Consider the following 27,836-nt stretch of genomic DNA (forward strand, 5'->3'; position numbering starts at 1 on the left):
GTTGTCAATGAATTAACATTTTACAGATTCTGCAAGGTGTATGTAAACTTTTGACTTTTGTCATTCTATAATTTAGGGTGCCTTTCTTGAACACTGATGATAATCAGTATTTTAAAGGAACACTGGGTTGGTGATCCAAATACCAAATTTCAGGATTACCAACAAGCCTGTTTACGAGAGCCTTAAATGGAACCAACGGTGTATTCTTCTGGCTTAGCAAAGAACAACAGGTAGGCAAAATACCAGTGGCCACAAATAGCCATTGTTTGTTTTAATTGTAAGAAACAGAAACACTGAAATAAACAAACATTTTACATTTTATAGTGTGTTTTACTGTTAAATAACAAAACCAAAACAACATTGTCAAAAAGTCAAAAATCATTTACAGATACCAGCACTTTCCATCTTTGACTTTCCATCCATTTATTTGACATCTGATAGTTTTGATATTATTTTGTTGTTGTCTTTTACCATATTTCATTAGATGTGACATGCTTAATATAGGCTTCAAATAGGAATTTACATATCATCGGTAACTATTCAGTTATCACAACCATTAAGTTGTGATCATTCACTTAAAAAATATAACTTTTTTTATTTTATTTGGTTAAAAAAATCCCAACTGAATCCACCCTTCTGATGGGATCAGGATAATCCTGTTTTTTTTTTTTGTTTGTTTTTTTTTTCAATCAAATAGATCCCAATCGAAGTTTTGAATAACTCAAAGCGCAGGTTTGATCCAAATCAAATGTAAGATTGGATTACATGGTCTGATCTTAATTCAAAATCCCTCTTTTACTTTTGAAAAACCCATTTCCAAGATTTGATTCAATCCAAGATCCAAAATCCAACTGGATTACTTTTGAAAAAGTGGGCCCTGATGATCTGAATGCCTTAGAAAAGGAGATTGAGTTAAAATTTAATTTTCTTTCAAATACAAAAATATTTTACTTTACTCATTACTAACCAGACACCTCCCTGAAAAAAAAAAAGAAAAGTTTATTCCATTCATGTTCTGCAAAATGCAGTGGCTGTTAATGCCTACAGAATTGAAACTTTTGGTTTAACAGTATTTTTTAACACGAAAGCATCTGCGATGAAGGTTGGCATGTAGGAGAGAGGCAGCCAGAAGAACTTGGCATCCCATCCTGGAGAATATCTGGTACGAGGATGGACCGCAGCCACTGCATGCTCCATACAGCTCAGCACTTTCATCAGATCTGGATCCAGCATCTTCTCAAACTTCTCCTTAACCGCCACCTTAGCTATAAACACAATCATAGTGACGTCAGGAATCTGTTAGCTTTTAGAACTAGTAATGCAAACAGCTGGTTATTGCATTTGGACTCACTTCTGTCTACGTAGTCACAGCCATATTCATCCTTGACTTCCTGAGGCAACTTGTCCCATAATCTCTGCAAATGAGTCTCAAAGATTTTGGAGTCAGTAACACTTGTTTTAAAGAATCCAGGTTCAATGCATAAAACCTTCACTCCAAACGGTGCCATGTTCCTCCTGGAAGACAAAGACAAAGACAAAGACAAAGACATTAAATACAGTCACAAGCAGCAATGATAAGAGGGTTCAAAGTAAAAACAAGTGAACAAACACACAAATATATACACTTTTACTCTGTATGTCAGGTAACATTTTTTTCCACTTAGAAGATATTAATAATTACACACTTAGAAATACTCAATGAATATCTAATAACATGTTATTAAAGCGAAAAAAAAAAAATTCTAAAATTTTTTCCATTACAATTTTTTTTACTCTGAGATACTTACAGTGGTAAAATGCAATTGTAACAGTTATTATTATAACACTGTGACATTGGTATTTGACCCCAATTTCATTAATCAACAATAAATAATGGTAGAAATATTTGAAAATATTAAACTTTAATTGTAGGTGTGTATAAAATTTAATTAATTTATTTATTTTTCTTTTTTAAAAATGATTAATTTATATTTTGTTTATTTATTTGTATTTTTTTTTATTCATTTAGAATTTATTTAGCATTTTATGTGAAATTTTTTTAAAAAGCTTTTAATTTTTTTACTTAATTTTTTTTTTTCATAATATAAATTTTAAGTAGATTTTTATGTAGATGAAGTTAGTTAGGGTTAGGAAAACAAAGGAAAACACATTAAATACAATGAGCAATTATCAGAGGACCAAGCACAGGAAAACTTGCAAGAAATCGTCTAGGTTACGAAGGTAACCCTCGTTCCCTGAAGGAGGGAACGGAGACGTTACATGGGGATCTCGCTTGAGAGACCAATCATCTCTGAGCCTTATTCAAAAGGCCAATGAAAATTGGCGAGTGTACGTGCGTGCCGGCCACGCCCCCGTACATACGGGTATATAAGATGGCGCCGTGCACCACTCAGTCAGGCTTTTGCTGAAGAGCCGGGAGAGCCCGGCGTCAGCGGGACATCAGGTCGTGGCAGGGGATGAAACGTCTCCGTTCCCTCCTTCATGGAACGAGGGTTACCTTCGTAACCTAGACGTTCCCCTTCAGTCGTTCCACTACGACGTTACATGGGAACATTCTATGGAACAGGCCACAAACCTGACGCCGCGTTACGCACAACCCCACGTGCTGGCAGGCGGACGTGTCAGCAGATGGAAATTGTAACGTAACCTTCCCAACGCCCTGAGGCCCAATAAGGGGGGCCTTACAGGGATGCCAGAGTACTGAAGCATGGGTTGGGGGGGCGGAGCACATGGAATTCTCACACGTGGAAATGAAAATAATTCAATATATCCATAAAGCTTTTTAGGGATACACGAGGGAACCGGGGCTCTCTTCCGCTGGAAATATTGAACAGTATAGCCACAACCTGTGGGGCGAAGGAGACCCAGGCAGGATCACAGTCAGGGACTACTCCGCATCTAGGCCTGACTGCGGGGCATGGAGGACCCAGGGTTCGCCGGAGGGAACATACTGGGAAATGGCGCACGGATCCACGTGGGAATGGCGCAGCAAGCCGACACCAGCCGTTCTCCCGCTCGCCTGAAGTCTTATGTTAAGACACGGGAGGATACGGCCTCTACGCGGAGGTTGTAGAACCTAGCGAAGGTATTAGGTGTCGCCCAGCCTGCAGCTCTACAAATGTCTGCTAGTGAGGCGCCATGAGCCAACGCATAGGATGAAGCATGGCTCTCCCTGATATAAATAAGACAGGGAGATGGCATCTACCACCCAATGGGCCAACCTCTGTTTGGAGACAGCATTCCCTTTCTGCTGACCTCCGAAGCAGACAAAGAGCTGCTCGGTGCGCCTGAAGTGGCGAGTACGGTCTACGTATAAGTGTAGCGCACGAACAGGGCACAGCAGCGCAGGAAGGGCGTGGTGGGAACCTTGGGCACATAACCGGGCCGGGGTTATGTTCCCAAGCTCAACTGATGCAAGTGGCTCAAAGGGGGCCTCCCGTAGACATGCAGGTTCCACAGGTCGGGACGCGGGTGCAAGATAGTGCCCATCCCCTGAGAAAGAAGGTCTTTCCTCAAGGGGATTTTCCAGGGAGGGGCTGCCGCGAGGGAAATGAGTTTTGGGAACCAGGTCCGGGTGGGCCAGTGTGGCGCAACCAACAAGACCTTCTTCTCGTCCTCCCGGATCTTGCACAGGGTCTGTGCAAGGAGGCTCACTGGGGGAAAGGCGTACTTGAGCCCCGGAGGCCAGCTGTGTGCCAGTGTGTCTCTGCCGAGGGAAGCCTGGGTCAGAGAGTAAAAGAGCTGGCAGTGGGAGGTTTCGGGGGAGGCGAACAGATCTATCTGAGCCTGGCCGAAATGGCTCCAAATCAGCTGGACTGTCTCGGGGTGGAGTCGCCATTCTCCAGGGTGGGTGGACTGCCGTGAGAGCTGATCCGCTGCACGGTTGAGTTCTCCTGGAATGTGAATGGCACGTAGCAATTTCAGCCACATTTGACTCCAAAGGAGCAGACGGCGGGCGAGTTGTGACAGGCGAGGAGAGCGGAGACCGCCCTGGCGATTGATATACGCCACCGTCGCCGTGCTGTCGGTGCGAACAAGCACGTGTTTCTGGCGCAACATCGGTCGGAAGCGACGAAGGGCCAGAAGCACAGCCAACAACTCGAGGCAATTGATATGCCATTGCAGTCGAGGTCTTGTCCAAGAGCCCGAAACTGCGTGCCCGCTGCATCCCCAACCCATGGTGGAGGCATCCGTGTAAACTACAACGTGCCTGGAGACCTGCCCTAAGGGAACTCCGGCCCGAAGGAAGGCAAGGTCTGACCATGGGCTGAAAAGGCGGCGACACTGCGGGGAAACGCCAATCCGGAGTGTGCCACGGTGCCATGCCCGTCACGGGACTCGATCGTGTAACCAGCGCTGAAGCGGTCTCATATGAAGCAAGCCCAGCTGCGTAACCGCGGCCGCAGCTGCCATATGCCCCAGGAGCCTCTGGTTTTCTTTTGAGAGGGACCGCTGTCTTGAGTCTGAATAGGTCCAGACATCTCAGCACTGACTGCGCGCGCTCGTTCGTGAGGCGGGCTGTCATATTGATCGAGTCCAGCTCCACGCCGAGAAAAGAGATCCTCTGCACTGGAGAGAGTTTGCTCTTCTCTCGCTTGACCTGAAGGCCCAGATGGCTGATGTGCCGAAGCACCAGGTCCCTCTGTTCGCACAACAGGTCTCGCGAGTGAGCTACAAGAAGCCAGTCGTCAAGATAGTTGAGGATGCGAAAGCCCGACTGCCAAAGAGGGGTCAGGGCTGCCTCCGCAACCTTGGTGAAGACGCAGGGAGAGAGGGACAGGCCAAACGGGAGTACCTTGTACTGATACGCTCAACCTTCGAAGGCAAACCGAAGAAAGGGTCTGTGACGAGGAAGGATCGAGACGTGAAAGTACGCGTCCTATAGGTCGATGGCTGCAAACCAAACCTGGGGACGAATGCAGGTTAGCATGCGCTTCGTCATGAGCATCTTGAACTGCAGCCTGAGGAGGGACCGATTCAGAGCTCTGAGGTCCAGGATGGGTCTTAACCCACCGCTCTTTTTGGGCACGATGAAGTAGGAACTGTAGAACCCTGACTTCATCTCGGCTGGAGGGACTGGCTCGATTGCGTCCTTCACCAGAAGGACTGCAACCTCCGCACGCAGAACAGCGGCATGCGTGTCCGAACGGACAGTAGTGGAAAGGACGCCTCTGTACCTGGGCGGATGCCTGGCGAACTGAATCGCATAGCCGAGACGTACTGTCCGTATCAACCACCGCGAGGGGCTGGGAAGCTGAAGCCAAGCCTCCAGCCGGCTCGCTAGCGGTATCAAGGGAACGTTGACCGACGTGACCGCTTTTGGGAAGGGGACTGATCCCAGAAGGATGAACGTCCTGGAGAAAAGTCAGGCTGCGTGAAGCAGCGCTTACCTTCTTCCCTGGTTCCCGCACTGGCGACATCCGGTTCCGAGTCTGGTTCTGAGGAGTGGAAGTGCTGCTCAGGAAGGAAACTCGGGGCCGGGGCCCCGGAGGTGAGAAAGTCAGCTCTTTCTGATTTAAATGAATGGCTAACTCCTGGCCCTCCAGCGGGAGTGCCAACAGAGCAGCTTTCTCCACCTCCGGGGTGCTCGCATCAGGGACGCTTCAAAGCTCGCCTGCGAGAGTCTTCCCTCGCAGGAGCCTGAGAGGCGAGCGGCGTCCCTCTCCCACGGGTAGCTCGACGTCGGGCTGCGAGTCCTGGATCGTGTGGCTCAGCAGGGGATGGAGCTGGTTTCGGAGCCACAGGGGAACGCCCTCGGCGACGGGCAGGCGGAGAATGTGTTGAATGGCCTCCGTCTGCCTCTGAACCGTGGAGAACTGCTGAGCGAAATCCTCCACGGTGTCGCCGAATAGGCCGCTCTGGGAGATAGGAGAGTCGAGAAAGCGAACTTTGTCAGGCTCCGCCATCTGGGCAAAAGTCTGCCACAGGTAGCGTTCCTGGACCACACAGGTGGACATCACCTGACCAAGGGAACGCGCCGCAAACTTGGTGGCCCGGAGGGCGAAGTCAGTGGCGGCGCAGAGTTCTTCAAATACCCCCTGGTCAGGACCACTCTCGTGCAGGTCTTTAAGTGCCTGCACCTGGTACACTTGTAGTGTTGCCATGGCATGCAGGGCGGTGGCAGCATGTCCAGCGGCGAGGGAGCCCGGCCCGTGTGGGTGGAAGAAAATGCACACACCCCGGAAGGGAGACGCGGAGGGCCCCGCCAGGTGACCGCGCCCCGCGGGCAAAGGTGCACCGCGTCGGCGCCCTCGACCCGGGGGACCGCCACGTACCCCTTGGCTGCCCCGCCATCGAGAGTGGAAAGAGATGTGTCACCGTCTGACACTCCCTCTGATGCTGTGACAGACATCTCATCCTCTGCAAGAGCACCGAAGAAGACGCTCGGCCCACCAGGCGGGGAAGCGTACTGCTGCAGAAACTCAACGGGACCACGCTAAGACAGAGAAGTCCGTTGGGCTTTTTGAGTCGGCAGAACGTTCTCTATCATAATTTGAATGTCCCCCCCGGGCCTCACCACGGTGGCCGAAGCGCATTGGTGGCTCAACGGCTGACCGCGGGAGGGGAGCGGGGGGAGCCGGCTCGCGAACGAGCGGCGGGACTTCAGCGTGGCCATGGTCATGCTTTCACAGTGTGGGCATGAACCATTAATGGACGCCGCCTCAGCGTGCTCAAAGCCTAAACACGTGAGGCAGCGTTCATGTCCGTCTGCTGAGGAGAGGAAACTACCACACCCAGAAACGCACGGTCGAAAAGACATTCTGAAAAGAACGTCTGAAACGGCCGCTAGAAATTGCTCCTTTGTGATCCTGGTTGCCCAGCGAGGCGCCGCCAGTGTTGGGGAGTAACTAGTTACATGTAACGGCGTTACGTAATTTAATTACAAAATAAATGTAACAGTAATTCGTTACAGTTACTGAGAAAAATGTGTAATTAAATTACAGTTACTTCTGAAAATGTTAAAGATTACAAATGGGGTTACATTTAAAAATTTTCTTAAAAAATCTGGGATATGTTGAATAATATTAATCTATTGCTTTGCCTGTTTTTGATATGCACGATGCCTTCTGCTAAGGCCATTTAATAAAGCGGTGCTATTCTGATGCTTTTGATTGGTTTTCCGGTTTGAATTTGCGGCTTGAAACTTTTCTCTATAATGATCGATGTTGACCTAACATGCCACCTAGTGGACAAATCTCTCGCTTGTCACATTTTGTCCCAGTTGGTCATTGAATCTAAGCAGTGTTTTAGATGAAATGTAACTTTATTTAAAACAATTAAAAAATAAATAAATAAACAATACCATGGATTTTATGACACAGCTACAATGATGGAGTCTGTTTGGATTTGGCAGTATCTATTCTAGAATCTATTCTTGCTTCTGTTAGTGAGTAATAATTATTAGCCCTGTATGGTATAATGATTTCCCTTCACAAATAGTGGTAAAAAATTAATAGTATGCAGATTTTTACTATTTTTTATTATATAAGTAAGAAGAAAAAAACGTGTTTTTACTGCATTATTATAATCTAGAATTGTGTTTTCTCGTAAATATAACTAAAAATAATTATCTGCTTTTTTAGAGGAAACATTCAAGAAATCTTTTTTAAGATTTAAGTTTTTTTCAAGGCATTGTTACTTGCCAGTGTGTCCTGTCAAAGCTATGCAAAAATTTGATTTTGTAACAACAGTAAACAATTTTTTTTTTGTTATAAGGTCTGGTTTTGTGGTGGCTGTACTTTAAAATTAAATTAATATAATCTTAATTCAAGTGATGAAAGATTTTGAAATTCTAACAGTAAACAGAGTGCTACTGTAAGGTCACACCTGCTTGGTATAAAATTTGAAATTATTTAGTTGAAAATATCCATTAGAAACTTAAAAGTAATCAAAAAGTAATCAGATGTAATCAGTTACTTTACTTTTATAAAGTAATTGAAAAGGTACACTACTTATTACATTTTAAATAGGGTAATTTGTAATCTGTAATCTATTACATTTCCAAAGTAACCTCCCCAACACTGGGCGCCGCGGGGGCAACCGTGCACTCGCCGGGGCTGCTCGCTGGAAATGCAAAGGCTTTATATGGCCGTGAAAACAGCCGCCCGCAGGATCACGCTGGCGGCTGCCAAACAATGCTCTTTCTGTGAAACACTCTTTTAGTTTTGGCAGCGCACCAGCAGGAGGGAGCATGAACTCTGAAGAACTCTTCTTCTTTGTAGTAGCAGTCAAGAGGACTGAGGCTCGAACCATTGGCTCTGAAGCAAAAAGTCTGACTGAGTGGTGCGCGCCGCCATCTTATATACCCGTATGTACGGGGGCGTGGCCAATTTTCATTGGCCTTTTGGATAAGGCTCAGAGATGACTGGTCTCTCAAGCGAGATCCCCATGTAACGTCGTAGTGGAACGACTGAAGGGGAACTATTTGAATTGTAGGTGTGTATAATATTTATTTTCTTTAGATTATTAAATTTTACTTATTTAGATTGTTCATTTATTCTAATTTTTATTTAGATACATTTTATTAATTTTTTTACTTAATTTTTTATTTATATAATTTTGAAGTAGATTTTTATGTAGATTTAGTTAGTTAGGGTTATGTTTTGGAAAACAAGGAAAATCACAAGTATGTTTTAAGAACGTCTTAGTGTCCTGTGTTTAATATACAGGTAAACTGGACATAAACTAAGTATATTTTAAGTATTATTTTTTGATACATAAGTATTTAGAGGAAAGAAGAACTAAGATCCTAATCTGCATAATTCCTGATATAAACAAAAGTGTTAAAATACTCATTATAGCAGCACCTTTTGTGCAGTTCTCACATGTATTGGTACAAAGCCTTTTGCTGACATCCCGCACATATGTTGAAACTTTGATTATGATGACTGACTCACAGTTTAAGTTATCTGCTGCAAAATTTTGACAGTCATTTGTGCGGACTTATCAGATGTTTTTAGTAAATGTTAGTATTTGCAGCAGAGAAAATGCTTGCCAATTTTAACATTTTTCAATTTTTACTCAACTGAATGGTTGCAGTGTTATCATGCTAATAAATTGCACATGGTTGCAGTGTTTGGACTTTGCATTCATAAAATGTACGCTGAATAATCAATGTTAGATGCACCCAAATACTATACTGGTTTGTATCTGGGAAATGGTTTGAATCTAAATTTCTGTCTTTGAATCTGAGTTTTTGTCAGGAGAGTCTCCATATTCAATCAGAAGTAGTTACTAGACACACTGACCTTAGACTGTCATTAAAAGCCTCTACTCCATACTTAGTGATGCAGTACGCTCCTCCTATAGTACTGATCCTTCCGTATACACTGGCCACATTGACCACTCTGCCTTTGGCTTTCTTAATGAGCGGTAAAACGCTCAGAGTGATGGCAATAACCCCGATCAGATTGACATTGATCATATGTTTGAAGTCGTCGATTTCCAGCCAGTCATTGGGAGCAGATGGGAAAGAGACCCCAGCATTGTTGACCACGGCCCACAAACCTGCAAACACGAACACACAACTAAATTAAAAAAAAAAAAAAATCATCACAGGACATTGCCAAAAACACAGGAAGTGTCATGTGAGAACCTTGTGAAGAAATGACTTGACCAACTTCATTAAAGAATAATTTGAGCAGGAAATGAAGTTTTATTTGACCATGGTCCATAAAAATAAATTGTTATTAATTAAATGCAAATAAATTGAATTACCAGCCAAAAGTTTTTGGACAGTAAGTTCTTTTTATGTCTTTTTAAAGAAGTCTCTTCTGCTCACCAACCCTGCATTTATTTGATCTAAAATACAGCAAATGCAGTAATATTGTGAAATATTTTTACTATTTAAAAATAAGTGTTTTCTATTTTAATACATTTTAAATGTAATTTCTTCCTGTGATCTAAGCTGAATTTTTAGCATCATTACTCCAGGTGTATGACCACTCAGAAATCATTTTAATATGCTGATTTGCAGTTCAAGAAACATTTTTTTTATCATAACTATTATCAATATATAAAACAGTTTAAACAATTATAGAAATTAATATTTTTATTTAACAAGTATGCTTTTAATTGATCAAAAGTGATGATAAAGACATTTATAATGTTAGAAAAGATTTCTATTCCAGATAAATGCTGTTTTCTATTCATCAAGGAAACCTGTAAAAAATGTACTCAGCTTTTTTCAACATACTACTACTACTACTAACAATAAATGTTTTTGAGCAGCAAATCAGAATATTGGAATGATTACTGAAGGATCATGTGACACAAGCCTGGAGAAATGATGCTAAAAATTCAGCTTTGAAATCACAGGAATAAATTATGTTTTAAAATATATTTCAAATAGAAAACCATGTCACCACGTAGACGTCAGACCAGAAAGCTATAAAAGCACATGTACACAAGCGATCGGCAGCTTCTGATTGGCTGAAGCAGCGCGACGCAGGAAGTATGGCTCGAGACGCAGCTCTCGTTCCATAGGGGAACTAGGGTTACATACGTTACCTAGGAGAGTTCCCCACCGGGAACTCAAGCTGCGTCCGAAAACACTATGGGGAACGATATGCCCACGCCACCAGACTTGAGAGCTCCTGCTTAGGGTGTCCAAGAACCACTAGAGTGAGAGGACGGCAGAGCCTGGAGTGGCCCGAATGTCGAGGCCATAAAACTTAACAAATGTAAGAGGCGTGGAACCATCCCGCAGCGTTACAAATGTCAGACATGTGTTCAAATGTCAAATGTCTCTGACTCTCTTGACTGCGGAAAGTATCGACTTGATACGAGCAGGGGGCATTCGTGCCTGCATCGTAGTCGAATCCCACACCACGTCTAGATAAGTGGTTCTCTGAACTGGAAATAGCACACTTTTCTTGGCATTCAGCCGTAACCCCAACTCCTTCATGTGAGCTAGCACAGCATCTTGATGTTGTGCAGCTATGCGCTTGGATTGAGCTAAAATCAGCCAATCATCGATATAGTTGAGGATGCGAATGCCCTGGAGCCTCAGCTTCACAAGAGCAGCATCCATGCATTTGGTGAAAGCGCGGGGTGAGAGAGCCAGACCAAAAGCAAGAACCTGATATTGGTATGCTTTGCCTCCAAAAGCGAACCTTAGGAAATTCCTGTGCTGAGGAAGGATGGAGATATGGAAATACGCGTCTTTCAGATCTATGGTAACAAACCAGTCCTTGGACTTGATCTGTTGAACGACCTGCTTTATAGTCAACATTCTGAATGCTAGGCGCATGAATGTGCTTGCAGCCCTCCATCCTTCTTGGGCACTAAGAAATACCGGCTGTAGAACCCAGATTCCCTCCTTTCTCAAGAGTGTTTTTACTTCTTGCTCTAATACCGGAGCCTGCTTGTGTCCCACTACAGTGGGAAGAACCCTGCAAAATCGGGGTGGAGGTGCACCGAACTGTATGCTGTAACCTTTTTCTACAATACGCAGGACCCACTTTGAGACTCCTGGCAGAAGTTTCCATGCTGCTAGGTAATCTACTAAGGCAGTGGTTCTCAACCTTTTTTGGGCCAGCACCCCTCTATCCATTATTTAGGTCCCTCACCACCCCCCATCAAATAAATCATAGTCTAAATGTCCTCCCTGAATATTTGTCATGTATCTGGTCTGTCTTCTCATCATGAACTCTTGCACACACATTCTGGACTGCAATCCCCATAAGCCACTGCACCAATCACTGCACACAGCTGCTCCTTGTTTCCCACTGAACTGATTGCTGCACACACCTGTTTCACATTTACCCACATGCATTTAAGTCACAGACACACACACTTCCTGGTGAGGTCTTATCGTTCCATATGGTCGTAATTCTAAGCGTTTTTCTCTGTGTTGGATTATCTGTGTATGACTCTGGACTGTGTACCCCGTTGACGATTTCTGCTTCCTGCCATTGCGACCATTCCCTGTCTATCGAACTGTTTCCCGGGTTACCTACGTTGTTCCTGTTTTCTGATGATTATTCTGGCCTGTTGACGATTCTAAATAAATGCTGCAAATGGATCCGCACGTCTCAGTCTGACCCTCCTTGTGACAGAAGACCTCGCCACTACAAGGATCCAGCAGCTTTATTCTCCAGCATCACAATATGGACCCGCATGAGTCTGTAAGCAAGATGGCCTCCCTTCTAGAGTCTCTTGACAAGATGACCTCCCTTCTAGACTCTGTTCGCAAAATGGCTGCCCTTCCAGAGTCTGCTCTCAAGATGGGCCCCCTTCCACAGCCATGGCACAAGATGGCTACCGTCAAATCAGAGTCTCCACCGCCAGAGCGCCCTCCAGTGACTGCGCCGCCAGAGCGCCCTCCAGTGACCGCTCGCTCAGAGCCTGCTCTTCCAGAGTCTCCGCTGGAGACGCCCAGCCCTCCTGAATCTCCGCTGGGGTCGTCCAGTTCTCCAGAGCCCGCTCCTCAAGAGCGTTGTCCAGAGCCCGCTTCACAAGAGCGTCGTCCAGAGCCCGCTTCACAAGAGCGTCGTCCAGAGCCCGCTCCTCAAGACAGCCTTCCAGAGACTCCGCTGGTTCAGCCCAGCCTTCCAGAGACTCCGCTGGTTCCGCCCAGCCTTCCAGAGACTCCGCTGGTTCCGCCCAGCCTTCCAGAGACTCCGCTGGTTCAGCCCAGCCTTCCAGAGACTCCGCTGGTTCAGCCCAGCCTTCCAGAGACTCCGCTGGTTCCGCCCAGCCTTCCAGAGGCTCCGCTGGTTCCGCCCAGCCTTCCAGAGACTCCGCTGGTTCCGCCCAGCCTTCCAGAGACTCCGCTGGTTCCGCCCAGTTTTCCAGAGACTCCGCTGGTTCAGCCCTGCCTTCCAGAGCCTCCGCTGGTTCAGCCCAGCCTTCCAGAGCCTCCGCTGGTTCCGCCCAGCCTTCCAGAGACTCCGCTGGTTCCATCCAGTCGTCCTGAGATTCCTGTCTGCCCGGTTCTGGTCACGGAGCTCATGCATGGACTGTTCCCACCCACCCTCCCTGCTGCTCCAGTCCCGCCACCTCTGTCTCCTGACAGTCCCTCTGCTCACCCACATCCCACCTTCGGTGCAGAGGATTTGCCGTGGGACTGCCAGTCTCCATCGGTGTCCAGACTGAGGGATCCCTCACCATCACCTCCAGTCTCAGAGTCCTGGACTCCACCTCGGCCCTCCGACCCTGCGGCTCCACCCCGGCTCTGTGCTCCCTCGTCTCCGTTGTCGGCCGTCGGCCCACCAGCTCCTCCGGGCTCCATCGTCTCTCCGGCTCCGCCCCGGTCAGTCGTCGCCCCACCTTCGCCTCTGGACTCTACTCCTCCGGCTGCGCCTCGTCACTCCGTCCTGCCGGCTCTGTGGACCTCCTCCCTCCCGTGGGCACAGCCTCGATCCTCTGTCACTCCGGCTCCGCTGCGTACCTCCGGACCTCCATCTCCGCCGGGGTCGCCAGAGCCTTGGGTTCCGCCTTGGCCCTCCGGATCCTCTGTGTCGCCCAGGACCATCGACTCTCCGGTTCCGCCTCGGGCTCCACCGGCTCCACCTCCGTCGGTCGGCCCCATGCAGGAGCCAACCCTTCCTCCGCCATGGCTTCTCCCTCCGTCGGCTCCGCCTCAGTTCGTGGTTCCAGTACCCCTACATGGACCTGGCCCTCCATCCCTCCCCCTGTTCCGCCTCCGCTCCACCACCCTCCAGGTTGTATTATGTGGTTAGAACGTCTGGAAGCCGCTCCTTGGGGAGGGGCTCTATCATGTATCTGGTCTGTCTTCTCATCATGAACTCTTGCACACACATTCTGGACTGCAATCCCCACAAGCCACTGCACCAATCACTGCACACAGCTGCTCCTTGTTTCCCACTGAACTGATTGCTGCACACACCTGTTTCACATTTACCCACATGCATTTAAGCCACAGACACACACACTTCCTGGCGAGGTCTTATCGTTCCATATGGTCGTAATTCTAAGCGTTTTTCTCTGTGTTGGATTATCTGTGTATGACTCTGGACTGTGTTGACGATTCCTGCTTCCTGCCATTGCGACCATTCCCTGTCTATCGAACTGTTTCCCGGATTACCTACGTTGTTCCTGTTTTCTGATGATTATTCTGGCCTGTTGACGATTCTAAATAAATGCTGCAAATGGATCCGCACGTCTCAGTCTGACCCTCCTTGTGACAATATTAAAGTTGATTATTATTAGTATTTTGTGTTTTTAATAAGGACTGTTATTATATTTATAGATGCTGATATACTTTGCCCCACATTTAAAAAGACTAAATAAAAATTCCTGTTTAGAACATATCCAAAAGGACATTTTTACATAGGTGATTTTAGTTTGTTTCTTCCATTTCTGGAACTCTTGAACACCCTTTTTACTGCTGTGATATGTTTGGATATTTTCAGCTTTCAAAAAAAAAAAATCCCTTGAAAAAAAACCCTGCTTTTTGAGAATATATTGAATTCCCTTTTTTGAGATAGTAGACATGGTTAATTTTGTGGGTAATACCACATTTACACATGCAAATGTAATGTAATGTAAACTCTACTTTAGGCCTACTATATTTCACAATTTTTGGAATATTTCAAAGTTTGCTTACAGATACCTTAAAGAAAACTAAGTACAACACTTAAAGTTGGGACGTTTTGTAAAATGATAAAATCTATGATTTGTTAATTCTATTTAACTTTTATTTAATTGACAACATTTCCAAAGTTTTCATTGACCAACTTACATGTATTTTATAAAATATAAACACTTTTTTTAAGTCACAAAAGTGCAACACACTCCAAAACAATTGGGACAGAAGAAAAATAAAAGTGAAAAGTTTATAGAATAAGCTAAACTGTTTTGAAACCGTTCACAGGAGGCAGGTGAATTGGTAATAGGTGAGGGGATCATCTTTGGGTATAAAAGGAGCTTCGCAGTCTTTGCAAGCAAAGCTAGATCGTGGCTCAAATTTTTTTTATATTAACAAAAATAAGTTGGCCAGTGTAAACATTGGAATTTGTTTCTTTGTACCTCAGTCAATTAAATAAATGTTAAAGAGAACAAATTACATATTCTTGATTTTATGGCATTCAGCATGACTTATGAAAGATCATGTGAAACACTGAAAACTAGAGTAATGAAGCTTAGCATAAGAGGAAAACGCATTTTAAAATATATTCATAAAATGTACATATTTAAAATATACACTTTTTTTATTAATCTATCAAAAAATCTTATTTGCCTTTTTTAACAGTAATGTATATTTTATTCATAATATATAGGCCTATTTTAAAAGCATGTAACCTATCTAAACCCAAATATAACAGTCCACATTAGCCCATACATAATTTTATTTCAAATATATGTAATTGAATACCACATGACATTCATGACATATTTGATTTGACTGGGCTTGAAATATCATTATCATTATCATTAGTTTCCCAAGGAGCAAAAAAGCAACGTACAGTAAAAATTAGGCATTTAAATCATTTGGCAAACAAAAAGCTTTCATATTATAATTTTTTTCTAAACAAGAAAAAGCATCTCATGCTTTACTGTGTCTAAATTCTTGCTATTGTTTTGACGGAAAGTTCGCCAGCTGCGCCACACTGCGAGCGAACACTGAGGTATAAAGAAGATACACCATCTAGTCTAGAAGTGGGAGTATTGTTGTAAACTAGCAGCCAGCTAACACTTAAGGTCATTGCACACATTGTGTCCGAATTTTTCGTCCGAATTTTTTGCACGTAAAAAAATAAATAACCTCACGTTATGTTAATCACACTTGCCAGTGTTGGGAAGGTTACTTTGGAAATGTAAGAGGTTACAGATTACAAGTTACTTGATTGAAGGTAATCGATTACTTTATAAAAGTAATGTAACTTATTACTTTTAATTACTTTTTATTACTTTTCTAAATTTCGAATATTTTCAACTGTTATTCATTTTGAAACATTTAAACCAGGCAGAGTTAATCTTACAGTAGCACTCAACATTGATTATTGTCAGACTTTCAAAATCCTTCATCACTTGAATTAAGTAAGGGATAATATACATCTTTACTTTACGGTAACAACTGGCTGCATTATCAACAACATTATCCCACTTATTACACAACTGCTTCATAGATTATTTAGATGTTTAGGTCAAAATTATTAGAAACGAAATACTGATCTGAGTGAAATATTTGAACGCAAAGCTTCCATGAAGAAATCAGTTGCTAGCAAACGGCAAGTTCATTAGATATTTTAGGTATACAGTGCAGTCTTACCAGTTTTATTACACAACATTTCACCACATAAATAATTAAGGAAGTAGTACTAGTTTGTTAGTTATCTTATAATTCATTACAGTGTACAAAAAAAAAAAATGCCAGCAGCTGCGTTTGTATAAAACAAATTGACAGAATTAAGAAGTTGTCCACATAATATTGAATTAAGCTTTAATAATTTGTTAGCTAACCAAACATTGTGATAGTACAGTAGAGAGATGACACGAAAGAGCTGGGAGGAGAGAGCACTTGCAATTGCACTATATGTCATAACAAGATCATAACATAAATAGCATCATAAGAAATTGTTTAATAGGTGTGATACTGGGTTTGAAATTAAATGTTTGCATAGTTATGACAGGGAACACGAGCATCTAACAATGCCTTGGAAAAATCTTAAAAAATAAAGTTTATTTATAAACCCAAATTGGAAAGTTTAGAGTTATCGAATAAGCATGTGTCCTATTCTGTGTCCTAAACTCCTGAAACATTGGTGTCTCATTTTAGAGCAGCCAATGCAATTTATTTAAGAAGTCAATTAAATCTGTAAGTGGGGGTGAGTGTGTGAAAAAATTCAGATGTAATTCCCTTTGTAATCGCTGGCATTTTTCAGAAGTAACTGTAATTTAATTAAAAAATTTTTTAGTAACTGTAACTAATTACAGTTACATTTATTTTGTAATTAAATTACGTAATTCCGTTACATGTAACTAGTTACTTCCCAACACTAACACTTGCACACTGCCAAAAAATCAAACCCCATCCGAAATTTTGTATGCCGGACGAAAATTTTCCGATCGGGCTTGATTTTTTGCGTTTTTCGCATCTGTAGCAAGCATTTTGAGAGGTTTTTTTGACAGTTTATGTTGTGATACTGTGTATATAGAAGACACCGAACACCAGCCTAGCAGGTACGTAACTAACTTTTATTGGCAACTCCCCCCTCACATAGGGGCGTGGCTCACTCTGTAGCAATCTCGCCAATAAGATACCACAACATCTCCCCTTTTCCAAACAATGAACTTGAACCCCTATCCCCCCAGTATCAAATAGTCTAACATAAAACATGTAATTGGCATTAATTTCTGTAGTGTTTACAATATGACATGCTTTCCTAACGTATCTTTATTATTACTTTACTAACAGAATAACATATTTATGTGAACATAAACACCTTTCTCCCCTTTTCTGTTACAACACAGTTGTCTCACTTTTTTTTTTTTTTTTTTTTTTTAACAATTCTCCTTCAAGACAACTTTTTTTTTCTCTTAGGAGGTCAGGGTGGACTACCTGAACACTCCTGGCACAGTGAGAGGATTATTCTGCCTCTGTGATCACTGGCCATAAGCTAAAGATTCATTCGTCTTGGAGGTACAGACAAACGTCCCGATCTTGTGTATGTTTGTGGTCTGGTAGGTAGAGGAATCTGTGGGCTCGAAGCTGGCTGTGGAACTGTGGCTGTCAGACTGTCAGGTATGTGATCTTCTTCGTATAAGTCTGGCCAGTCCATGTCTTGATAGTTTCCTTTCCCAGGTTTGTGTATCCGAACTAGTGCCCGTCTATTGCGTCGAATATGTCCATGTACGGTTTTCACGACGAATGACCTTGGGGCCTGTTGTCGGATCACTTTCCCTGTGATGGCTTGGTCCCTGATCCAAACAGATTCTCCCGTTTTTAGTGGTGACAAAGATCTAGCTCTGTGTCTTTTGTTATATGATTGTTTTGTGCGGGCACGCAGGGTGAACTCAAACTTTTTCAGTTTGTCGGCATCTGGAAGTTTTGGTATGAGAAGTGATGGCAGCATCGGTAGGCCTGTTCTCAGCTTTCTGCCCATCGACAATTCCGCTGGACTGTAGCCATTTGCAAGTGGCGTGGAGCGATATGCAAGCAAGGCTTTGAACGGATCTGATGTTTTCCCCAGGAGCTTTTTGACCGTTTGTACCGCTCTTTCAGCTTCGCCGTTCCCTTGAGGGTGCCGCGGGCTGCTTGTCATGTGCTTAAAATCATACTCCTTCGAAAACTCCCGGAAGTCAGCACTGCTGTACTGTGGCCCGTTATCTGACATTAGAATCTCTGGCACGCCATTTCTTGAAAACACAGCTTTTAGATGTTCAATTATGGCTGCTGAGGAGGTTGATGATAGTTTTGCCACATCTATGTCTCTTGAGTAGTAGTCAACCGTTAGAAGATATTTATGTCCTTTTAGTTCAAACAAGTCTGTAGCAGCTCTTTGCCATGGGTAGGATGGGAAGTCTGTAGGTTGTAGTGGTTCAACAGCCATGGTGGAGGCTTTTCGACATTCATCACATTGCTGCACCGCTATTCGCAATTGTGTACTCAGACCAGGCCACCAGACAGACTGCCTTGCTCTTCGGCGGCATTTTTCAAGTCCTTGGTGTGCCTGATGAATGTTTTTCAGAATTGATCTTTGTAGTGAGGAAGGGATGATCAACCTTGTTCCATGTAGAAGCAGTCCGTCCAGGATGGAAATAGAGTCTCTTTCCAGCCAGTAGGGTCTGAGTTTGTCATCAGTCTGTACCGCTTTCGGCCATCCGTGCTCGTGGAACCTCATAATTTGGCTGCAGATTGAGTCTTTCTTTATCTCCTGTCGAATTTCATCCAATCGACTCTTTGAAGCTGGGAAGCTTTCTCTTATTTGGGCAAGGTAGATATTTGTGTCTTCCATGAGAGCAGATTCAGCATCTGTTGCATTGTTCTCACAGGGTATCCTGGACAATGTGTCAGGAGTAACAAACTGTTTCCCCGGAACATGGCTGATCTCATAGGAATATCTCATGAGTCTCATTCTGAACCTTTGCAGCCGTGGTGGTAAGTCGTCCAGATGTTTTGTGCTCAGTAAACTCAGAAGTGGTTTATGGTCTGTTTCGAGAAGGAAATGCTTTCCAATGAGGTAACAACTGAAACGTTCGCATGCCCAGACAAGAGCCAGGGTCTCCTTCTCTATCTGGGCATACCTCTGCTCCGTTGGAGTCAATGCTCTAGATGCGTATGCTATGGGTTTCCACACATCATTGAACTTTTGAAAGATTACTCCTCCTAGACCAAAAGACGATGCATCTGCTGCGACTTTAGTATCCTTGCTTGGATCAAAAAGCGCTAAAGTTGGTGTTGAGATGAGCTCATTTTTCAGCATAGCGAATGACTCCTGCTGTGGAACGTCCCAGGACCACAGACTTTTCACTGAGAGGAGGTCACGCAGGGGCTTTGTTTTCTCAGCTAGCTCTGGAATGAACTTCCCCAGTTGGTTCATCATTCCCAGAAAGCTGCGTAACTCGGACACATTAGTAGGTTCACGCATATTTTGAATTGCAGCTAGTTTGTCCAGGTCCGGCTGTAACCCAGCTGAAGACAACCTGAGTCCTAGAAACTTGACTTCTGTCTTTGCAAATTCGCATTTCTTTTTGTTCAGTGTCAAACCCGCATTTTGGAGCTTTCTTAATGCTGCGTCCAGCCTGATGTCATGTTCCTCGGGAGATCTTCCAAATATGAGAATGTCATCCATGTGACATACGACTCCCTCCAGTCCCTCCAAAATCTGGCACATTCTCATCTGAAACAATTCTGGTGCACTGGAGATCCCAAATGGAAGTCTTTTAAAAGAATAACGCCCAAAGGGCGTGATGAAGGTGGTCAATCGTTGGGACTCTTTGGCCAAACGGACCTGCCAAAATCCAGAATTGGCATCTAACTTTGTGAAGATTTTTGCCCTGCCTAACTGGCCTAGTGTGTGGTCCACTGAAGGCAAAATAAACTTCTCTCGCCTAACACTATTGTTAAGTTTTGTTAGATCAACACAAATTCTCACCGTGTTGTCAGACTTGAGTACTGGAACCATTCCCGAACACCAGTCACTGGGGCCCTCAACCTTCTGGATGATGTCAAGTTTCTCCATCCTACATAACTCTTCCTTGACTTTATCCATCAAAGGTACCGGGATCCGTCGTGTTACATTTACTGAATATGGCGTTGCACCGGGTTGTAACTTGATACTGTATTCCTCTTTTAGCTCTCCTAAGCCTGTGAAGAGTTCTGGATATTTCACCTGCCATGGACATTCTGTGATGTTATCCAGTCTCGTTATTAGGTTAAGCTTTTCAATGGCGTGTCTGCCCAAGAGTGGGGTGAAGAGATTTTTGACCACATAGATGTCTTCCTTTATATTTTTATCATTTTTGGAAATGGTGGCCGAGAACACCCCTTTCACATCCAGAACATGCCTCCCTGGTCCCATCAGTTTTTTCTGTGTTTCCTTCAGGCCAGTATTTTTGTTTGAGGTTAACAGTGTGAAGACAGATTCTGGCAACGCTGTAACATCTGCCCCCGTGTCCATTTTCATCTTTACTGGTTGCTCCAAAATCTGAACAGTTGTGCACCATGCCTGAGTATTTGAATCTATGGCTCCGAGGAAGGCTTGCTCTTCTTCTGAATCATAGTGCTCTTTAACCTCATGAAGCACGGTCTTTGAATGGCATTGGCTCATATAGTGGCCTGTTCTATTGCATTGGTGACACACTGCATCCTTGGCTGGACAGAGATCTTTTACATGGTATGGTGTTTTTCCACATCTCATGCAGTGTGATCTCTTTGATTTATCCTTATGTTTTTTCTGAAAACATGGCCAATTTCTTCCCTTTTCTGATTTGTTTGGCTTTTTGGACGAATCCTGCCTGTATTTCTCTTTGTGTACGGCCTCTATTGTAAGGTCTTCGTCTTGCTCCTGCCTAAGTTCAGCCTGCTGTTTTCTCACCGTTTCACTCTGTCTGGCCATAGTCACTGCTTTTTCCAGTGTTAAATTTGCATGGAGTTGAAGACGCTCTGACAGTTTGGTGTCTTTTAATCCAACAACAATTCTGTCCCGGATAAGTTCATCTCTCAGAGCTCCAAAAGCACAGCGTTCTGACAATGAATACAGTGCAGTGATAAAGTCATTAACTGGTTCATCTGGCTCTTGCTTTCTAGAGTTAAACTTTGCTCTCTCATAGATCACATTTATTTTGCCAGTGAAGTACTCTTTGAATTTATTCTGCACAGTTTCATACTTTCCACGCTCTTCTGTAGTCATGGCCAATCCACACAGAATGTCATCAGCTTTGTCTCCCATAAAATAAATCAGTGTGTTAACTTGGTGCAAATCTGATGCTTGTGCCAGGTTGCTTGCAACTCTGAACCTTTCAAATCGTCTGAGCCATCTTTCAAAGTCATTTGGCTTTGTAAAATCAAATGGTTCAGGTGGTCGGATTTGATATGATGAAACGGGTGCTGGTGATTCATCCATTTGCTTTGTGGATTTTTTTTTTTTTTTTTTTTATTTATGTATTATTATTTCTGTTACTTTCTTCAAACGTTTCGTTTTAATCAGTGTCAATCCTCAGTAATCAGCGACTTCATAATATGCTTCTATGAGCGTCTCACTGCCTACTGCAAACACCCCGGTCGCTGGGCAACCGCACCCCTCCCCCGCTTGTTACTTACAATGCGGTGGGAAAGCACATGGTGATCCGCACGCTGGCTTTGCTTTGTTTTCTTTTCTTTTTTTCCTTGGAAACAGAATAAACCACGGCTTTAAGTTGACGTTTTCTTCTCCCGCGGTGCTTATGAAGTTATTCGGCAGCATATGAGTTGTTGGAGACAGTTCTATCCGCTTCTGAAACCATGTTGTGATACTGTGTATATAGAAGACACCGAACACCAGCCTAGCAGGTACGTAACTAACTTTTATTGGCAACTCCCCCCTCACATAGGGGCGTGGCTCACTCTGTAGCAATCTCGCCAATAAGATACCACAACAGTTTAGAGCCACCGTAAAAGTGAACGCAAAAACGTCCTATAACCGTGTTCCTCCATTCCTACCACATTACTGTATAAAGTAGTGGAAGGAGAGAACACAGGCCGAGTATGGGTGTTTCCACGATCTCGACAACTCGGTGTGGAGATCGGGAAAAAACGGCAGACCACGGTGTGGAGGTGGTGGGTTGGGCTTTAAGAACCATTCGTCCAGCTTACTTTTTGCTGGCTCATAAATTTTTTTTATCTGGCCACGGCTCTTGTTACCACCTCCACTAAATCTTGGTACAGGGCAGACTGTGGTGTTTCTACGGCCTCATCGACAACTTCGGAGGTAGAGAGATGAAGAGTCGAGCCTTCTCCCTGGGGGGGAAGAAACCGCAGATCGGGCTTCCGACCCGAATTGAAGGCTAGATCTGGAGGCTGAGGCAGGAGAGCGGGACTTGCCCGTCTCCATACCCGCCTCCAGATCCATCTGTGAACCCCATGATCACAGCCACCACCCTGCCTCAGCAGATGTGGGACCGGAACCACGGGAATGGACACAAGGGCTCCCTCCGAAAAGAGAGCCTTCCGGGAGCGAAGCTTGCGGATAGACATGCGTTCGCAATGCGAACAGCCAGCCCCCTCGAGGGCTGACTCCACATGCCTCTCTCCCAAATAAGCAACACACAAGTCATGTGTGTCCCCACCCGTAATGAAGCGAGGGCAGGGAGGCACACACACTCTAAAATTCTGCTTGTTTTGCATGGCCAGAGTAACAGATGTGTTTCTCTCAAATAAAAGTTGTGCAAACTGGCACAGAAAAGCAGAAAAACATAGGACACACACAGAGCGCTGCTGAAAGACAGAAGCTGCCGATCGCTTGTGCACATGTGCTTTTATAGCTTCCTGGTCTGACGTCTACGTGGTGAAGTCACTGCGTGATGTTCAGTTTTCCCATTAGTCGGATAACACACGTTTCAGAGCGTGTCACGCTGAAGATGTTCTCCATAGTGTTTTCGGACGCAGATTGAGTTCCCGGTGGGGAACGTTTGACTAGTAGTGTATGGCATTTCAAATACTGGTTATTAATCATTTAAGGTTTCTGGAAATACTTCATATATTGTGCATGTGTAAATATTGTGCATTACCTCATGTACTTTGTATATAATAACATGCATTTACACCCAAATGTATTAAAATATATTTCCTTGAACTTTAATAATTTAACATTATATTCCATTTTTAAATGCATCATTTAAAATTAGGAATTACATATAAAAGCATAATTTCTTAATGTTTTAATGAAGTTTCTTCTGCTCACCAAGCCTGCATTTATGTGCTCAAAAAAATCAGTAATATTGTGAAAAAATATTACAATTTAAAATAACCATTTTCTGTTTTAATATACTTTAAAATGTAATTTATTCCTGTGATACAAAGCTGAATTTTCAGCATCATTACTCACATGAGCACATTATCCTTCAGAAATCGTTCTAATATGTCAGTGAAGAACCATTTCTTTCTGTGACTTACCTTTCTCTCTCACCAGAGTTTTAATGCTGTCTGCAGCTTTTTTAATGCTATTATTATCAGTCACATCCAAATGCAGCGTTGTGAGTTTGTCAGAGCAGCACTTCTTCAGCTCATCTTCTCCTTTCTCCGTGTAGCAGCCAGCGATGACACGGAAACCTTTTGTGTCCAAGTGTTTGGCCAGGAGATTCCCAAAACCAGTGTCACAGCCTGTGATGTACACAAACTTCTCTGATTTATTGGGAACCCGTCCCAGTTCTCTGAACCACTGATAGACAAAGAGCAAGACTATGAAACCGACAATGTACAGGAACATTTCTGCAAAAGAAAATCAATTTGTTTTCATATGAAAAGAATACAGATTCATGCAAACCCCTCAAAACAGCAAAATAAAGATATGAAAGACTGGGAATGTGGTCAAAGCTAAAGTACATGACAGTACATAAAGTACATGACCTAGTGAACCATTAACGTTTTGGCTTATGATTATAGATCACTGCAAACCAATGAGGGGTTTTGTAGAAGTGCAAGAAAAGATTTAAAGATTTAAAGTAGCCTAAAGATAAATAACACTATATGATAAATAATAAGTTTGTCTGTTTTTTATTTAAATCTTTTCATATTGGATGTTGTGTGATTGTAAAAACCACTGTCCGAATAGTGAACAAACCAGTACGGTTCTTATCAAAGAATCAGTTGAACCGGATCACACAAGTTGATTTAAAGGATTCAAATTGTGCTGAATTGGTCGCCGCGGTTCTGGAGTCAACGATTCATTGAACCGTGAAGAAACTACTTGACCAACTTCAATACAACTTCATCTCATGTCTGAATCGTCAACGAATCGTTCATTTGAATTGGTTCTTGTCAAAGAATCAGTTGAACTGGATCACACAAGCCGATTTAAAAGATTCAAATCGGGCTAAATCGGTCGCTGGGGTTCTGGAGTCAACGATTCATTGAACAGTGAAGAAACTACCAACTCAATACAACTTCAACTTTATGTCCGAATCGTGAACGAATTGCTCGTTTGAATCGGTTCTTGTCAAAAATCAGTTGAATCGGATCACACAAGCCGATTTAAAAGTTTCAATTTGGGCTAAATTGGTCGCCGTGGTTCTAAAGTCAACAAATCATTGAACCGTAAAGAAACTACTTGACCAACTTCATTACAACTTCAACTTCCAATCTATTTAACTGGGGCACATTAAATTGCAGTACATCTTCTAATATCGTAGTATCAAGATTGATGTAGTCGTAGTATAAAGATTTATTAGCTTAAATTTTTTTCAAACAAGCAACATTTGTTGAATATCACGTGATTGCAATTGAAGTAAAAGAACAGCGGAATTGGTTTTGAACCGGTTCAAAATTAATTGTTTGAAAGAATCGATTCCTGGAAGAGTCCTGGATTCACTTCAGTAAAATGGGGCGTGTAAATCAAAGGAATGTCAACAATAGTAAATTTTTACTCTGTGGCCTACTGTTGCATACTTGGAACACAAAAAAAAGAAAGAAACCAAGCTGAGGTTGTTAAGACATTTAAATGCCATTATAAACATTACAACATTTAAATAACATGCCATTATAAAAAATATAAAAAAATGTGTGATTAGTAGACAAAACTATTTTTTAAATAGCATGCATTCACTAAAAACTGGAATTTGCACACTTTAAGCTTTCTGCAAAATTGACAAATACAAATCGCCCGTATATATGCTACTCACCGTTGTTTTAGAAGTCAGCTTTCTAAGATATGTGTTTCTAAAAACTAGACAGTCATGGCAGTAGTTTGGGAATGTGTTTGTTCTTTGTTTCGACCGTGCATCTGACACCGGTTTAACTGAAGTGTCTGCTATTATGTAATAACTATAATATGTAAAAACACCAGGGGCGAAATTATCCAACATTTTCCCTGCAATTGCAAATCAGCTTATAGTTTAGATGTTATTTCTATACATAAAATAATAATAATAATAATAATAATAATAATAATAATACAAAAAAGATTTAGTAAAAAAATATTTTTTTAATTTATTTTAGGTTTAAAAAATTTTTTAAATTTGAGTATTAATTATCTTTTATTATAGTATTTATTAATATTTTTAATTAGCTTTTCATTTGTATGAAATAAAAGATATCTAGTCTACAAGAGAAAATAATAGTTAAATTTCACAATTTTACATGTGCTTGATTCTTAACACTGTTTTTACCTGAATGATCCACCGCTGTGATTTTTGTTTGTTTGTTTAGTGATAGTTGTTCAAGAGTCCTTTGTTGGTCAACAACAGTTAAACAATCACACTTAAACTGCCCACTGTTCTTCAGAAAAATCCTCCAGGTCCAACAAATTTGGTTTTTCAGCATTTTTGTCTATTTGAACCCTTTTCAACAATGACTGTATGATTTTAAGATCCATCTTTTCAAACTGAAGATTTTATTTATGAGCTGAATCATGGCAGCAAAATAACTAAATGAATAAAACTGGGGCATTATAATTGCAATAAACCTTCTAATATCGTGGTATAAAGTTATACTTTATTACTTTATTAGCTTTAATTGTTTTAGAACAGGCAACATCAAATGTCGAGATCACGTGATTGCGTTCAAAGTAAAAGAACCAAGCTGACGTTGTTAAGTTACAACATTGAAATGCCATTATAAGAAAACGCATGATCAGTGTTTGAACATGTCCTGACAAAACTCTGTTGCAAATAGCATGCATTTACTAAAAACAGGAATTTGCTCACTTGAACCTTTCTGCAAAATGTACTATGCAACCCGCCCATATAGACTACTCACTGTTGCTTTAGATGTCAGCTTTATAATCTGTTTCATGAAACTAGTCAGTCGTGTCAGTAGTTTGGCAGTGTTTGTTCTTCGTTCCGGCTATGCATCTGGCACCGGTTAACTTAAGTGTCTGCTATTATTTAATAAGTGTACCGTGTTGTTCCTGCAGTTTCTGGGAATGTTCTGTCCCCTGGGATTTTTCTGAAGAACAACGTGCAGTTAAACACACACACACACACACACACACACACACACACACACACACACACACACACACACACACACACACACACACACACACAGCTGTGGATCATTCAGGTTTCAACACAGTATTAAAAATCAAAACTTGTAAACTTTTGAACAGGGTCATTTTAATAAATTCAACTATTATTTTCTCTTGTGGAAATGTCTTTTATGTGCAATACCTTATTGTTTGTTTAAATCGGTTCTGGTCAATGATCAGTTGAACCAGATCACACAAGCCAAATTAAAAGAGTCAACAATTCATTGAACCATACAACTTCAACTTAAAATCCGAATCGTTCTTTTGAATTGGTTCTGTTCAAAGGATCAGTTAAACCGGATCACACAAAACGATTTAAAGGATTCAAATTGGGCTAAATTGGTCGGCGTGGTTCTGGAGTCAACAATTCATTGAACCATGAAGAAACTTCTTGATCAACTTCAACTTCATGTCCGAATCGTTAGTTTGAATTGGTTCTGGTCAAAGAATCAGTTGAACCAAATCGGTTGCCGTGGTTCTAGAGTCAACAATTCATTAAACGGTAAGGACAGTACTTGACCAACTTTATTACAAATTCAACTTCATTTGCGAATTGTGAATGAATCGTTCGTTTTAGAACAGGCGACATTGAATGTTGAGATCACGTGATTGCGTTCGAAGTAAAAGAACCGCGGAATCGGTTTTGTCAAAATTAACATTTTAAAAGAATTGATTCCCGGAAATGAGTCAGTCGGACTTCACTTTAGTAAAATGGGGCGTGTAAATCAAAAGGATGTAAACAATACTGAACTTTTATACTGTAATGTTGCATACTTGGAACAAAATAAAAGAAGAGTAAAAGAACCAAGCTGACGTTGTTAAGTTACAGAGTTGACCAAAGTGCTGAACATTGTAGAATAATAAACTCGCAAACATAAAATTAACACACAACAAGGTATCAAAATGAAAGAGTAATAAAACAACGACGGCAGTTTTTTCCGATTGTTAACACACAATTTTTCAAACTAGTCTGGTTTTATCAAAATACTTAACACAATTCACAAAACCACACACCCAAACGGCAAAATACCTCATATATCCTGTAAAACGAAGCACTGCAACCAAAACTACACATAGCATTATCAAAATCAAACTTTTGCATGAAATGGCACACACTTCATTCATATTACCAGATTTTTGCCTAACCAACTACACACTCTTGGGCATAATGAAAAGCACCCCCATCTTTAGTATGCTTTGCCATAA

General features: G+C 42.5%; 1 protein-coding gene across 1 annotated transcript; it reads right to left on the reverse strand.

The window, feature by feature from the left end:
- Positions 1-1,041: 1,041 nt before the first annotated feature.
- On the reverse strand, positions 1,042-23,912 carry LOC141340696 (retinol dehydrogenase 7-like). The gene is made up of 4 exons (XM_073845768.1): positions 23,561-23,912; positions 9,249-9,507; positions 1,352-1,515; positions 1,042-1,265 (listed from the first exon to the last, which is right to left on the reverse strand). The coding sequence occupies exons 1-4, from the start codon at positions 23,871-23,873 to the stop codon at positions 1,042-1,044; spliced, it is 960 nt and encodes a 319-aa protein (XP_073701869.1). The 5' UTR covers positions 23,874-23,912.
- Positions 23,913-27,836: the final 3,924 nt, after the last annotated feature.

This window comes from Garra rufa, chromosome 8 (assembly GCF_049309525.1).
Source record: "Garra rufa chromosome 8, GarRuf1.0, whole genome shotgun sequence".
Taxonomy (NCBI): Eukaryota; Metazoa; Chordata; class Actinopteri; order Cypriniformes; family Cyprinidae; genus Garra; species Garra rufa.